The 14110-nt window shown below is 37.6% G+C and overlaps 1 protein-coding gene across 1 annotated transcript in view; it reads left to right on the forward strand.

Moving 5' to 3' along the window:
- Positions 1–13620, forward strand: part of FNIP2 (folliculin interacting protein 2) — a 30287-nt gene extending 16667 nt beyond the window's left edge. The window contains exons 10-18 of the mRNA XM_009995918.1: positions 1523–1724; positions 2300–2388; positions 3220–3366; positions 3493–3662; positions 5639–6923; positions 7706–7862; positions 9002–9202; positions 12232–12347; positions 13542–13620. Coding sequence (XP_009994220.1) covers positions 1523–1724; positions 2300–2388; positions 3220–3366; positions 3493–3662; positions 5639–6923; positions 7706–7862; positions 9002–9202; positions 12232–12347; positions 13542–13620 — 2446 coding nt within the window. The remainder of the gene's footprint in view (positions 1–1522; positions 1725–2299; positions 2389–3219; positions 3367–3492; positions 3663–5638; positions 6924–7705; positions 7863–9001; positions 9203–12231; positions 12348–13541) is intronic.
- The last annotated feature ends 490 nt before the right edge of the window (positions 13621–14110 follow it).

Consider the following 14110-nt stretch of genomic DNA (forward strand, 5'->3'; position numbering starts at 1 on the left):
CTTCATAGTGGTCTATAAATGCCACAGGCTTTATTTCAAGATAATTCTGATATGAAAAGCCTTCAAGTTTTAATTACCACTCACTGATATTGCTGTCTTAACTTACCAAGAAACTCCAAACCCAAGCTATTTCTGTATTTCTGTATTCTCCTATTCTGAATGTCTCAATTTGTGTTCTAATGGCTTTCTGGTCTTTTTTTACCCTTCTCCCTCTTAATTTCTCAGTGGATTCAAAGCCCTTATTTAATTAAACTTCCTTCCAAAAGACATTTTGACCATACTGTTTTACTCATCGATTTATATACTTTCTAATTATGTGTTTTTCAGTGAAATTGATCAAAAAACTTTAAGCAAAAAAACATAATAGCTGTAAATCCAGCAACATCAATCTCTAGCACTGTGATGCCAGTATTTATGGAAAAACAGGGTGATGGGATTGCCACCCTTTTGTATAATCACAGAAAAACTTGTGCTGGGCTGAGACTTGGGCATATAATGCAGATCAGTTGCCTGTGTGAAGGACTAGCTTGTAATTTAGCTCAGGTTGCTGTGAAACTTGTCTAATGGAGTCTTGAGAATCTTCAAGGATGGGTATTCCACAGGTTTTCTGGACAGTGCCCGCCAGTGTATTGACTGTTTTCTCTCCATTCAGCATTACCTGCAAACTCACTGAAGGTGTGTTTAAATCTACAGGCCAGGCTGATAATGAAGATATTGAGCAGTATTGGTCCCAGTATCAACCCATGGATAATATTGAAAACTGCTGAAAGAAACATGACCAAACTATCAAGTGAATAAACAGAACTTGGGGAAATAATAATGATCATACAATAGCCACTGTTCGGGGTTTTTTAGCAGAAAACAAAGTAATTTAAACTGAAGTATATTCAACTTTGAGCTAGACACAGATGTATTTGTAGGCATTAAGTTTGTGTTTTCACAGTAATTACAAAGTGGTGATAGTTTGTCATCCATTAATACACAAAGTTTTATTTTGCATGATTAAGTCCCTTAAAACATCAAATTTAAAATACTAGAATAGTGTAGCTAGCATGTTTCCCAACTTCCCTCAATCAGCACTACAGATTCAGGAGCATCATGGATATACTGCTGAGCACCTAGACAGGATCTTGAGTGCTGGATGCAGTTCACAGCTCTGAAATTATTTTTTATTTGTTTTGTTAATAATTTAGTGTGTTGTGCCTCCATTCCCTTTTATTAATCTCCCTTGAAGGTAAATCCAGAAGGAGAGATTTTGTAGTTGCTCTCTTCCAGAGGAAAGTGTTCACACCACTTTAGGAGCTGGCCTCTTTGGGGGTTGCCTGCCTTCTATATGGGCAAACATATGTCTTATCCATCAAAATGTTCGGTATCTGTTCAGAAACAGGTGACAGCAAAGTCTTATGTAGTCAGTCAAAGGAGACCTAAGAATGGATTATCTCTCTCTATACAGAGAGTTATCAATAGAAGCTAAATTACCTCTCAGTATATAGGTAACAGTCCTTACCAATCTGTTTTACAGGTCCACTGAAGAAATGTTTAGTATGGCTGATGAAAGCTGCAACTCTAATCCTGCAATGGTTCGGAGGAAAAAAATTGCAATCAGCATAATCTTTTCTCTGCCTGAAAAAGAAGAAACACAGAGAAACTTCCAGGACTTCTTTTTCTCTCACTTTCCTCTTTTTGAATCTCACATGAACAGGCTGAAATATGCAATAGAAAAGGTACAGAATACTAGTTTGGCTTAATGTGGAAAAATAAGTGTCATGTGAATGAAGTATTCTAGAATATGCTATATGGAGATTGGGACAAGGTGCATGGCTTCAAGTTTCCCCTCCTCTTTACACGTGTAGTCTTGAGCGTGAGCCCAGAGTAGAAACTCAGCATTTTCTGAAAAAGAGGTGCAATTTCTTTTCTAGTCAGAATGAGAATGGAGAGTTCTATGCTATGGGTGGTTCTTTCTTTCCTTCTCACCATATTTCACAATGAGATTTTTCTTTATTCTCTGAAAACTATGGAAATTATGATATTCTATCCTGTCAAACAGTTACAAAGAGACACAGAAAATGTTTGTTGCTGTCTTCTCCTTACTCTCAAAAATGTTTTCTTCTTTCCCAAAGTCCAGTCTTAGGGAATGGTTTCTCATGAGTTGGAGGGAAGGTGGCAGCTATTGCTGTCGTGAGTGGCTGTATAGCACTGTGGATAGATCTTAATTATTTTGACATGTTAATGAAGCTTAAAAAGGTGAAGAATGTGAATCCTTTAAGAAGTTGTTTTATGTCTTTAACTCTTAATCAAGGCCATGATCTCATGTAGAAAAATAGCAGAATCCAGCCAAAGAGTGCAGGTTTATATCAGCCGTGTCATGGATGCCCTGGGAGAATTCAGGTGAGTTGATGGTAGGAGAACTCTTCTTATGCCTTTCTAAAGATATTTGTTCCCGTTATAAGCAACTGAATGCAGGGTCTTGTAATTTATCCAGTCTTGGAAGTTAGTGTGAATGAATTTTCTGTGTTGGGAATTGGGTATCTGTTTTTAGAAAACATGAGCAAAACCAGCTAAGCCATTTTTAGAACAAAAGTAAAAGACATTTATTTGCACTAACGTGTACCTGGGACTGTGTTAAAATCTGGAAGATCTCATTAGGAGTTGACTTCTGCTGACAGCTGTGCAGATGAGTGGATTGATAGTGGTGTTCAGACAGCCAAGTTGTCTGCTCCTAGCCAGAGATGCTGAACAGTGTAACTGACAAAACAGGTGTTGTCAAAGTCTCTTCTTTGGTACCTAAGAGAGGAAGCAATATCCAGAGGCCAAGAAAGGCAGCACAGGAGTGAGATACAAGGCTTTGGTGGGATGAAGCTTCCGTAATGTCTAGAACGTGGAATCAAATCACTGTGGTGAATAATGGGTTCTGTTGTCCCCTGAAAATGGTTTCTGAATCATTTCTCCAAATACAAATACACAGGGGAATGCAAGAAAGGGAAGACAAATATGAAGACACTAAGTTACTGGTACACTGAATTAAACAAACTACGGTGCTGGGACACTAGTTAATTAGTATGTCTGAAAAACTCTTCCCATTGGCTTAGTCTCCTAGATTCCATGAAACATAAGTGAATAAAACTCAACAGACAATGGAAGAGGAAAGGGGCTACTTGTATGTGCAAGATTGAAATGTGCATGTTAACTCTAACTTTTTGGGTCTTTTTTTTTGAGCAGAGTTACTATCTGGAACCTATATTCTGTTCCAAGGATTGCAGAGCCTGTGTGGCTTAATATGATGTCCAGCACCCTGGAGAAGAATCAGCTATGCCAGCGTTTTCTTAAAGAATTGACATTTCTGATAGAACAGATCAACAAAAATCAGTAAGCTTTCCCCACTCCTTTTCCCTTTAAAAAAGGCTTGTATACTTCCCAGTGCATGCAGATATGTTAAAGCACTTAATGTGATACTGTTTAATGATGTTACTTTGGTCGTATGCTTTTTCCTAGGTTTTTTGCTGCTTTGTTAACGGCAGTGCTGACATACCATCTGGCTTGGGTCCCAACAGTAATGCCAGTTGACCATCCTCCCATAAAGGCCTTCTCTGAGAAGCGCACATCACAGTCTGTGAACATGCTGGCAAAATCCCATCCATACAACCCTCTCTGGGCACAGCTTGGTCAGTAGGAAATCAAAGGCCTTAACACTTCTCTAGAACTAGCACCTTCCTGCATCTACTCCTCTTATTCAAGAGCTACTTATGATACAGATTGCATTTGCTGGTTCACCTGGCTGTAACCTGGGCAGAGCTACCAACAGATGTCTTGTGACTGGTTAAACAGAGCATTTGGAGACCTGTTTGCATAGGCTGAGTTCTCTGCTTTTTTCCTTGGTCCCTTGTCATACTCTGTTACAGTGCTTGGTTAAGTGACTTGATGTAGAAGAATTAACATGGTGGAAGTGCTGTGAATGATCCAAGCAGTTTAGGAAGAACAAGAGGGAACAGACTGGATTATGGGGAGTTCTCTGGATCTTGAAGGCCCTTTGTAGTTGAAACTTCCCTGTCTACCTCCTTTTATCTTTTTCTCACAGAGCTAGGGTAGACACCAAGCCAACAGAGTAGCAGTCTGGCAACTGGCAGTACTTCCATTCCTTCACAGTTACATGAGTGGGCTTGGGCCAAGATTTTCTTTCAATGCCAGCTCCTCAGGTTATCTGATGATAAAATATTTTCTAGGTTATAAGTTGTCTTGATAGAGGGGTTTAAATAACTGCTGTCAAATGAGTAGATGAATGAGAGCTGAGAGAATAACAATGCCAGTGGTAAATCCTTGAAAATTCTTCCTTCTTGACAGCTGCTGTGAGTCTGACATCAGAGCATTCTTAACTTTAATTGATACACTGTATTGCCTTGTAAAATTACACACATGCACGCTAAAGGAAAAACGTGACTTTTATCCTGTGCTGCCGGTTTTATTTCTTGCTAGCTGTCTTGGTTATATTTGTTATTTTAAGCAATTTTTATAAAGCTAAGAATTGCTACCTTGGCCATGTAGTTGCAGTAGCAGTGTTTCCTGGTTTAGGATGTCTTTAAAACATTATGCAGAGGAGTAATGGATTAAGCTTGGAGGGGAAAACAGAAGCTTGCTCAGGGTTTTGAGGATGGATCCAGGCCTGGGGTTATGAAAACCAGCTGGGCTGGAGGCGTAAGATCTGCAGTAGTTCTTGTGGTCAGTCCCAGGAGCCTCCCCTGGTGACTAGTCAAGAATCTGTTTCTCTTCTCACCTTCCCAGGCTGTATGTTGCTACCAGCATTGGCCTAGCCAAGTTCTCAGTGTCTGAACTCAAAATGCTTTCTGGTTTTATTTCATTCTTATAAAGCTCAAAAGCCATTATCAGGCTGATAATGAAAGGAAGATGTTGCCCTCTGCTGGTCGCCTTCTTTAGAAAGAGAGGGGAAGAAGAAAAAATGGAGCTTATTGCTTAAAAATTAAAATTACTTTTTATTAAGTATTTTGACATACTTGGCTTTCCACCTTCAGACCTATGTTTTCTTTTATCAATTACAATTACATGCTGATACAACAGTAAATGCTGCTATCAGGAAGATATAATACTGTCATTTAAACATCAGCTTCAATCTAATGGTGTTAACATTAGCAGGTTTTGAAAACCACAATTCTGACTTTTTCAACTGTCTTATTTGTAATGGTTTTATATTAAAAGTCCATTGTGCAAATGAATATGAAGCCTGAATCTGATTTCCATAGCAACTGTGCTCAACTTGAAAGTAAAAAGGTATCTTACCATTTCACTTCCAAAGTCCTAGTCCTTGTGGCCCAGCAGGCATTGAAGTTAGTTCCATCTGAGTAGTCTGAAGTCCACTTTGCATTACTGAGGAATGAATTTGCTGGCATGTTGGGCTGTGGGGCTAGTTGCAAAGTGTTCTTAACTGGGGAAAAGCAGCACACTAATACCACACAGCAACCTCTCTAGTGCGTTGCTGGCATCATTATGAACGTCTGTGAAAGAAATTAGCTGTCTGATTTGTGTCCATGGTAAATGGTGTTTCAAACTGTGTTGAATTTAAACAGTATAGTTTGCATTAAAACCAAACATAAGAATTTATTTCACATTTTTTTGTTTTCCTGTATAGGTGATCTCTATGGTGCCATAGGCTCTCCAGTTAGATTGACTCGAACTGTTATTGTTGGGAAACGTAAGGAGTTGGTACAGCGCTTGCTCTATGTTCTAACTTACTTCATTCGGTGCTCTGAGCTGCAGGAAAATCAGCTGACATGGAGTGAGAAGGCTGGAGAAGGAGAACAAGTTCTGAATGGAAGCAAAATAACAACTGCACTAGAAAAGGGTGAGGTAGAGGAGTCAGATTATGTGGTTGTCACTGTTAAAAATGAACCTGCTCTTGTGCCTCCAATCCTACCTCCAAAGAATGATGGAAGTAAGAACAATGCAGAGTGTGTACGTGACCCAGAAAACACTCATGCTGTCCCAGCCTCTTCAAAAGAAAAAGAAGCAATAGGAAAGGTGGGTCAGAACTCTGAAGCATCTGTTGACCGTCTAACTAGCAGTTTCTGTAAAGGAGCAGCTGATGGTAGGAAAAGAACTGTCACGGATACAGGAATTGTATCCTGCCACTTTGAAGAGCCATCTAATCTGGAGGATTTAGTGGATATAAAGAAGAAGAAGAACCAGAATGAGAGAAAAGTGGAAAAGCAGTTGTCTAGTAGGTCATCTGCCTTGCCTTGTCCTGAAAGGTCTGGCTACAGGAGTTCACACTTAGAAAAGGTCACCTTTCAGATTGGAAGTTCTGCATCTCCAGAGTCAGACTTGGAAACTCGTAGAAGAGAAATGGAAGAAAATTTGAAGACATACAGAAAAAGTCCAGAGGTAATACATTGTGCCTCAAGTTCCGCAAATCTGACTGTGGATGCTTCCCAGAATCAAAAAGAAAGTTGTGAAGCTGCCTTCATACCCTTCATTAAACATGTTTGTGAGGGGAAGGAGAGTATACTTAACCAACATATGGAAAGTAAAGGAAATGAAATGAATTTAGTGAACATAATATCTAGTGACCCGCTTTTACCCACAGATAATGTAGAAACTGTAAAATTGCCAAGCCTGAAAGAAACTAGAACTTTGTGCTCTGGCAATCCAGCGGACTGTTCCCCTGGCTATGTAGAAGTGGGTTCTGCTGTGAAACAAGATTCCCCTAAAGTAGGTGCTAAAGATGTCCCCTATGGGGATGCTGGAAGAAAAATCTCCTTCAGAGTTGAAGGGGACATTCCAAGGAATGAGAGTTCAGACAGTGCTCTTGGAGCCAGTGATGAAGAAGGGGATTGTTGTATCCCTGAAGAAGTACATCATGATAATGCCAGCAAAAGACTTGAAGAGTTTGCGGAAGTGGAACTTCCATTACCAAGGTAAAGAAGTTTAAATTAATTTAGAACTAAATGGAGTCAAAAGCTATTGCTAATTTGTAGATGTTTGGGGTTTCAAGACAAATCATCTGGGATCTTGACTAAGTTCCTTGCAAACATGTCTGTAACAGACACTGATGTGGTTAGAATTTGCATAAACAAACTTGGTAAAAAGAAAACTAAAAGCAGGTTTAGGTAGTGAAGATTTGTGACAAAGGTATTCTTCAAGTGTCTAATAAAAAGTGATGAAACTTTTTGATAGAAACTGCCTGAAACATTTAATGTAGAGGTGTAGACAGAACATATAAGGACAAGCAAAACTTGAGCTTTGCTTAAACTGATAATTTTTTAGATCTGAAATATTTGATAAAACAAAGAAATATTTAAAATATATAAGAGCATCCAAGTTGAAAACTTCTGAGGTGCACATGTAGCTTACTGATGCTTAAGGTAGATAGCTAGAAAGAGCTTGCTTCTTGGGCTGAGTTGGAGAAAACAGAATTTTAACAAATCTATTAGCTGCATAACAAGGAGCTCATACATACCACAAGCTTTAATACATGTAGATTTGCCTTTTCATAGATTTTAAAGAATCAATACATCATTAAAGTTTAGCTTTAAAATCCTTGTTTCAAAGAGCAGCAGTAATTCATATGCTGTATTTTGAGTACAATTATTGATTAATGTTTGCAGTAGAAGTAGTGATTAATCAAACTTCATATTTATGTAAAATCTAATGCAATTTGCCAAGCAAGACTTACCTGCTTTGTATTTCTGTATTTCAGGTCTAATACAATCAGCAGTCAATGCGTGAAAAATTTTGGAAGATCACTTTTAGGTGGTTATTGTCATACATATATACCTGATCTAGTGCTGCATGGAATAAATAATGATGAAAAACTCAAGCAGTGTCTACTAGCAGATCTACTTCATGCAATGCATGTGAGTTAAAGAACTCTTCTGAGACAATAGGACTTGTGATGTTACTGAGATCTACAGAAGCAAGTCCTTTGAATAGGTTTCTTTCTGCTTACCTTGTCTTAACAGCCACACCTGACATGTCTTCCTTCTTGAAAGGTGTAAGCCCTTAATTGTGTGCAAAGCCTGTTCACACAAGAATCACATGTGCTTTCCTTTATACGTAAGGCTTCTCTCCAAAGATAAACACAAGGAAAATTGTTTGCAACTTCAAGTTACAAACAAGGAAATAAAACCTCAAACTGCTTCTCTTTTCAATCACAATAGCAGGTAGAATTATCTATATTTTGTAAGATGTTTCAACTTGCTTTTTTTTTTTTTGGCTACTTTGTGACATGTTTGACAAAGGAGATGAAGTCTTGTTCAGGCCTCTAGTATAATAGCTTGTAGCAGAAATGACTGACTACATAAAGTAACGGTCTATAGGTGACAATTTTGCTAAGTTCTTACTGTAGGTACTCATAAATTACATAGTTAATTTATGACTAACCTTTCACTAAAGCAATTTTAAATGTTTATCTAGTCTAATAATTGTCAACAGTTTCTCTCTATAGCAATTAAGAATCATTCTGCTGGAATGAGTTTGTGTACTATCCAAAAGTGATGTATATATATGTAACTACTTTAAACATCAACAGATTGGTCTAACACGATACTGTTTCTTCATGCGGATCCTGCCTCCATTGTGCATAGTGAAATCCCTCACATGTCTTGGAAACATTCAATATACTTTGACCATTACTGAATCAGTATAGTTACTGCTCTTTTCATTTTGGAAGAAACTTATCTTTTCAGGGATGGTGTAATACTTGAAGAAAAAAATATTGGAATAGTGACCTTAAAGCACTACTCAAGCAAAATTAAATGCCTTGATCAAATTGACAGTTAACTCTTAACTGACCCGATACTGCTGAATGTAAACTCTGTCACTGAAGCTGGTATTCCTTGTCAGTTTGCAGATGCCTTTGGTTTCCTAGTGGACAAAAACATTCATTCAATCACTTTCTTATTCCCTGCTTCACTGTGAATAAAAGTGGAATGTCAAACTAAGTTGTGGAGGTGTATATGAAAGTGTCACATAATGTATTTTGTATCTGTTGCAGCATCCTGTGCTAGATGAGCCCATAGCAGAAGCTGTCTGCATTATTGCAGACACTGATAAATGGAACGTACAAGTAGCTACAAGCCAGAGAAAGATGATGGACAATATGAAGTTAGGCAAGGATGTTTTGGTTTCAAGTCAAGTGTCCAGTTTATTGCAGTCAATTTTACAGCTTTACAAACTCAACGTCCCAGCTGACTTTGTAAGTATTTCTTTACTGAAGACTGAAGCCTATGAAAGTTGGTTAGCTTAGATAGGAGATGCATAGTTTTATACACTGTTACTATATTAATGAACTAATGCCTGAAATAATGCAGAGCTGGTACAACATATTTAAAAGAATGCATGCTACAGTCAAGTAACAGGTACTTTTTTTACCTGTATTTAACATCTAGTAGACCAGATTAAAGTTAACAGGCTGTTTTTTTCAGTAGTCACCCCTTTTTCAATTAACAGAATGTGTTCTTTAGCAAATAGCCTTGGGAAACTTTGTGCAATGATTGTGCTAGCAGATGGAAGAGGAAGAATGAGCTAAACACTAACATCTGTAAATAATGTTAGTCTGCACTGTTTGGATAAAAGCAGTGGAATTGATTATGTTGAAGTACTTGAAGTGAAATGCTAGGCAAAATATGTGGGTACATTGTCCTTATTGTCTCTGAATTCTTCCAGATATGGAAAATATACAACTTCAGTTAAAATTATATCCTGACGCTTGCACAGTAACACCTTAAATTCTGGTATTTTTAAGTGGAACCGTTGATTCTGCAACTGAAGTGTCTTTTCCAGTGTTGCACTGGGGCTTGTGCATGGCATTTCTGTATGCTTTGTGTGCTGTTGGAGGGGTTTGGAGGTGGAAAGTTTTTCAGGGTTTATTTACTTTTTTTTGTAAAATGGAACAGTGAAATGACAGTGCTAGTAGCTTGTACATTTTCTACAATTCCAGTTAGAGACACTTGGATCCTTCTGTTGGTGCATCTCAATACAGAACCATTGGTGCATGGAAGTTAAGCATTTCACCAAAATTGGTGAAGTGTAACTTTTTTATTGTAGTGATTTTATGTATTTAGATTTTAATGAATACATATGTAGTAATATTGATCAGAGGTGTACATAATGCAGTATGTTTCAAGTTTACTTCAGGAGTGTATGTTTCTTTGCATGCAGTTACTGTTCAGATGAATAAGTTTTTGGGGTTTTTGTGGTAGAACAGAAAACAAAGCCCAGCTTGAGACCAGATTAAAGGCAAGCGGTGGTAACTTTGTTGTGGCACTTCAGACTGGTAACCATGCAGCAGAGAGCTTTGCAGTATGCCTGGGTGAGAGGGAAGTGTTGATTGCAGCTGCTATATGTCAGCAATATGTCAAAACTTTTACCTGCACCTTTAAACTAATTTTCAGCTACTTTTCTATTTTTAGAAATGACTCTTTTTTTTTTTCCATTTAGTCAGTAAGAAAAGCTGCGGAGGAAGCTAACATTAAAAAAGGACTTCTGTACCTTGCTTAATGTGTACATTTCAAACAAAATGGATTCATATACTGAGCTTACAATGAAAAATGTCTTGATTCTTCACTGGCATTCAGGAGGAGCAAATAATCTTATGTAAAGAATCTATTAGAATAATGTGGGATTGCTCCTTCGCAACTTAAAAAAAAAAAAGTCCACAATTCTTTAGCACTAGCACTGGAATTGCAATATATTGAACTACTTTGAGAATCGGCTGCATGCTCCCTTACACCACTGAGGAAGTGCTCATACACTTTTTTCATTAGGGTTACTTGTAGTGGAATAGATTGAGAATATTTCCCATTTGGCTAGAATCAGAACTCTTATGATCATATTAACTTGAGTGAAAAATTATTTGAAGCAAATAGATCAAACTAGTCTCAAAAAGCTTTTGCCTTTCCTCCACTGATCTCGGTGATCTTATTCTACTAGTATGTAGCATATTTTTAAAAATACTTCTGTCTTCCCTGGTTAGTCATTAAAAATCTTCATCTTGCTCAAGACCATCAGAAAAGTTAACGGTATTCTACCTACTAGCATGAGTCACCTTTTTAATAATTATTTTTCAATTTAAAAAAAAACTGTTTCACATTATCTCATTTCTAATATTTATGGTTTTCATTCAAGTTCAAAAGTACATTGGATGGTGTCCTGAAGCTATTCGCTGCTACTGTTTCTAATTGCTGTCTACCCTTGCTGGATGATTATATATTTTGTAATGTGAGGTTCTGCATGTGCTTCCTGCTTTCATCTCCTGGAGTTTGGGGTTCTGAACTAACCTAATTTTTTTGAAGTGGTCATCACAGTGCAGAGAAGGAATATATCGAATTCAATGTACCTTTTGTCCTAGAACAAAGTACCTGATAAGACATCCTGTCTACTCACCTTGTGAAGACATCCTACCTACTGACCTTGTCTTGCCAAAAAAAACCCTCCTGTCTCTATTTGAAGCTAAAGTTCATCTGCTCTCCTGCAGTTGTTGTATGAAAAATTACCGTGCGTCACATGACTGTATTTAAAAATAATATGCATTTCTAGTATGCTACTGCTGAAAGAAAAGGGAAGTGATTAAATTAGTATTTCATCTTGAACTCTTGCCTTTTGGCAAAGGGCAGCAAATGTTTAAGCCATTTTGTAGTAGACGTACCTAGGGCTAATAAAAACAAATGCCTAAAAAAGATTTGTAATCTAGCTTCTCCAGTAAAGTAGTGAGCAGAAGAGCTGTTATTTTATAACAAATAAGATAATGGTGTGTTCTACTTCTGAAGTCTTAGTTTCTTGAGTGGCAGATCCCTAGGGCTTAAGAGTGCTAATTTTAGGAACTGTTGTACTGACTTGTGACAAAGACGACTTGATCCAAGTATTCTGTTTTGATTCTTATTGAGATGTCTTGAGTGTCTTTGGACCTGGTTAAAACTTAAACATCAGCAGAAACGCTAGCTGACTTGAGTGGGATGTGCAGTTTGTACAATAAACTTGCTGCCCAAATAAGCTGGAATGCCCCAGTTGTATGAGTTGGTTCCTCTTCAAAGGGTAGTGTAACTTTTTTATGTTTCTAGCACAGCTGTAGCAAAACCAGTTGCCTCTTCTGGTTCTGGAGTGGAGATTTAGTTTGAAAGATCTTAGTTTTCCAGCTAAGGCAGAAGCTGAAATTATATTCTTACATTTCTGTAAAATCTGTATGATTGCTAAAGCCCTTCTGAGCTTTTTGGTCTCTGTTTACAGTGCATAATGCATCTTGAGGATAGACTACAGGAGATGTATCTCAAAAGCAAAATGCTTTCAGAGTATCTGCGAGGACACACAAGAGTGCATGTAAAAGAACTAGGAATTGTATTGGGGTGAGTATTGCAGATACCTCTTAACCAACGGCAAAACTTGGGGCAGTTATTTTCCTTTTCAGTTTCTGAATGCTGATGTCTTATTCCTATGAGGACTTGCTTCTTCATATTTAGCACTCTCCTCTTTCATGTGCCTAATAAAGTGTAAAATTGGTTTCTATTGAGCCATCTGGAAATCAGGAGTCGTCACAGTTCAACAGCAAGAGCAAATTGCTTGTCATTCTTAAATCTTCAGAATGAAGAAAGTTTGGACGTTATCCCCACATTCCTATGTATGCTTTCTGTCTCATCAATCCCAACAAATACTTGAACATTTGGAAAGTTAGGTAGTGCAGTTGTATCTTGAAGGAGGAGGGATTCTCAAAAAGCAAGGGTGGGAAAATAGACAGGTGTCCTGTTTGCAGCTGTCATTTTATAATAGTACTTGATTGGCATACAAGCCTCATGGATGTACCAGCTTACAGCAGAAGAGGGGGAAGGGGGAAGAAGTGAATACACATTCCCAGTAAGATTGTTTTTAGCACTGTGGGTAAAAATTTATCCAGACTGTTGAAGATTTTGTACTGAGAAATGTAGCTGTGAATAACAAACCCCTGACATAAACGCTTGGTGTATGTACATAAATATATACATACATCCTGGTCTCTGAGCAGCTTTACATTGGAAATGGTTGGAAACTGCTGCATTTGAGAGACATTCCCGGTACTATTATTGCATAATAACTCATAATTACAGCTTTTGGTTATTTTTTATAAGAAAGTCCTACTGTGTGGTGAACTGAGTTATATTTTAAAAATGAAATGCACAGTTCTCAGTAAGTGGATGTTTAGTACTTTCTTAAACTGGGCTTATTGGTTGGTGTCTTCTGACTAGCAAGACTACAAGCTAAGGCTTATGGCTTAGCAGATAAGTAAAGGTTTTTATTTAAACAAGAAAAATATTATATACCACCAAACTGATGCTTCTGTCTTTTGACTTAAATGGTAGCATACTTCTTGGTTTTAAGCATGATTACCTACCTTTACTGGTATGTTATGAGTAATGGCAATAAATAATTGAATAATGAACTCAGACATAGCAAGACACTTTTCCAGTTCCTTTAAAGTGGATGGAAAAATATCCTCTTGTGTTTTTCTTCTTTTGTGAAGGTAACTGTGTATTTTAAAATCTGTCTCTTTGTTTTTTAATTTCTAGGATTGAATCCAATGATTTGCCTTTGTTGGCTGCTATAGCAAGTACTCATTCCCCATATGTTGCTCAAATACTCTTATAAATTAAAATCTCAGGATAGTCATTCCCTTAAAGTGAAATAAAGAAAATGGGAATGTTGAATGAAGAACAGAGGTGCCAAACACTGGTAAAGGGGAACACTGGGGAAAGCAAGTGATGACTCTACATTCTACCACCTTCTGATTCTGATTTCAACCGGAGGACTTCAGTTTACATAACATAAAAGGCATTCAGGTTTTTCATACAATCTCACTTCTGACTTAAATCAAGAAAGTGACTACATACTTGCATTTTATTTTTATTCAAAGTTAACACTATGTGGCAGACCAGGAGCTGCCCTCCAAAACGCTGCTCAAAACCATGAAGAAACAGTTAAAAGAACAAGTGGGTTAGAACAGATTTCATAATACTACGCTTGAGTGTGGTGTGCTGTATGATTCTTTGCTAGGGAGAAGGAGGAACTCTAAGCTATGTATATACCATTCCTATACACAAGTGTATTAGATGGGACATGATTCTCTTGCAGAGCATGG

Source organism: Chaetura pelagica, unplaced genomic scaffold (assembly GCF_000747805.2).
Source record: "Chaetura pelagica isolate M959 unplaced genomic scaffold, ChaPel_1.0 scaffold142, whole genome shotgun sequence".
NCBI classification, from domain to species: domain Eukaryota; kingdom Metazoa; phylum Chordata; class Aves; order Apodiformes; family Apodidae; genus Chaetura; species Chaetura pelagica.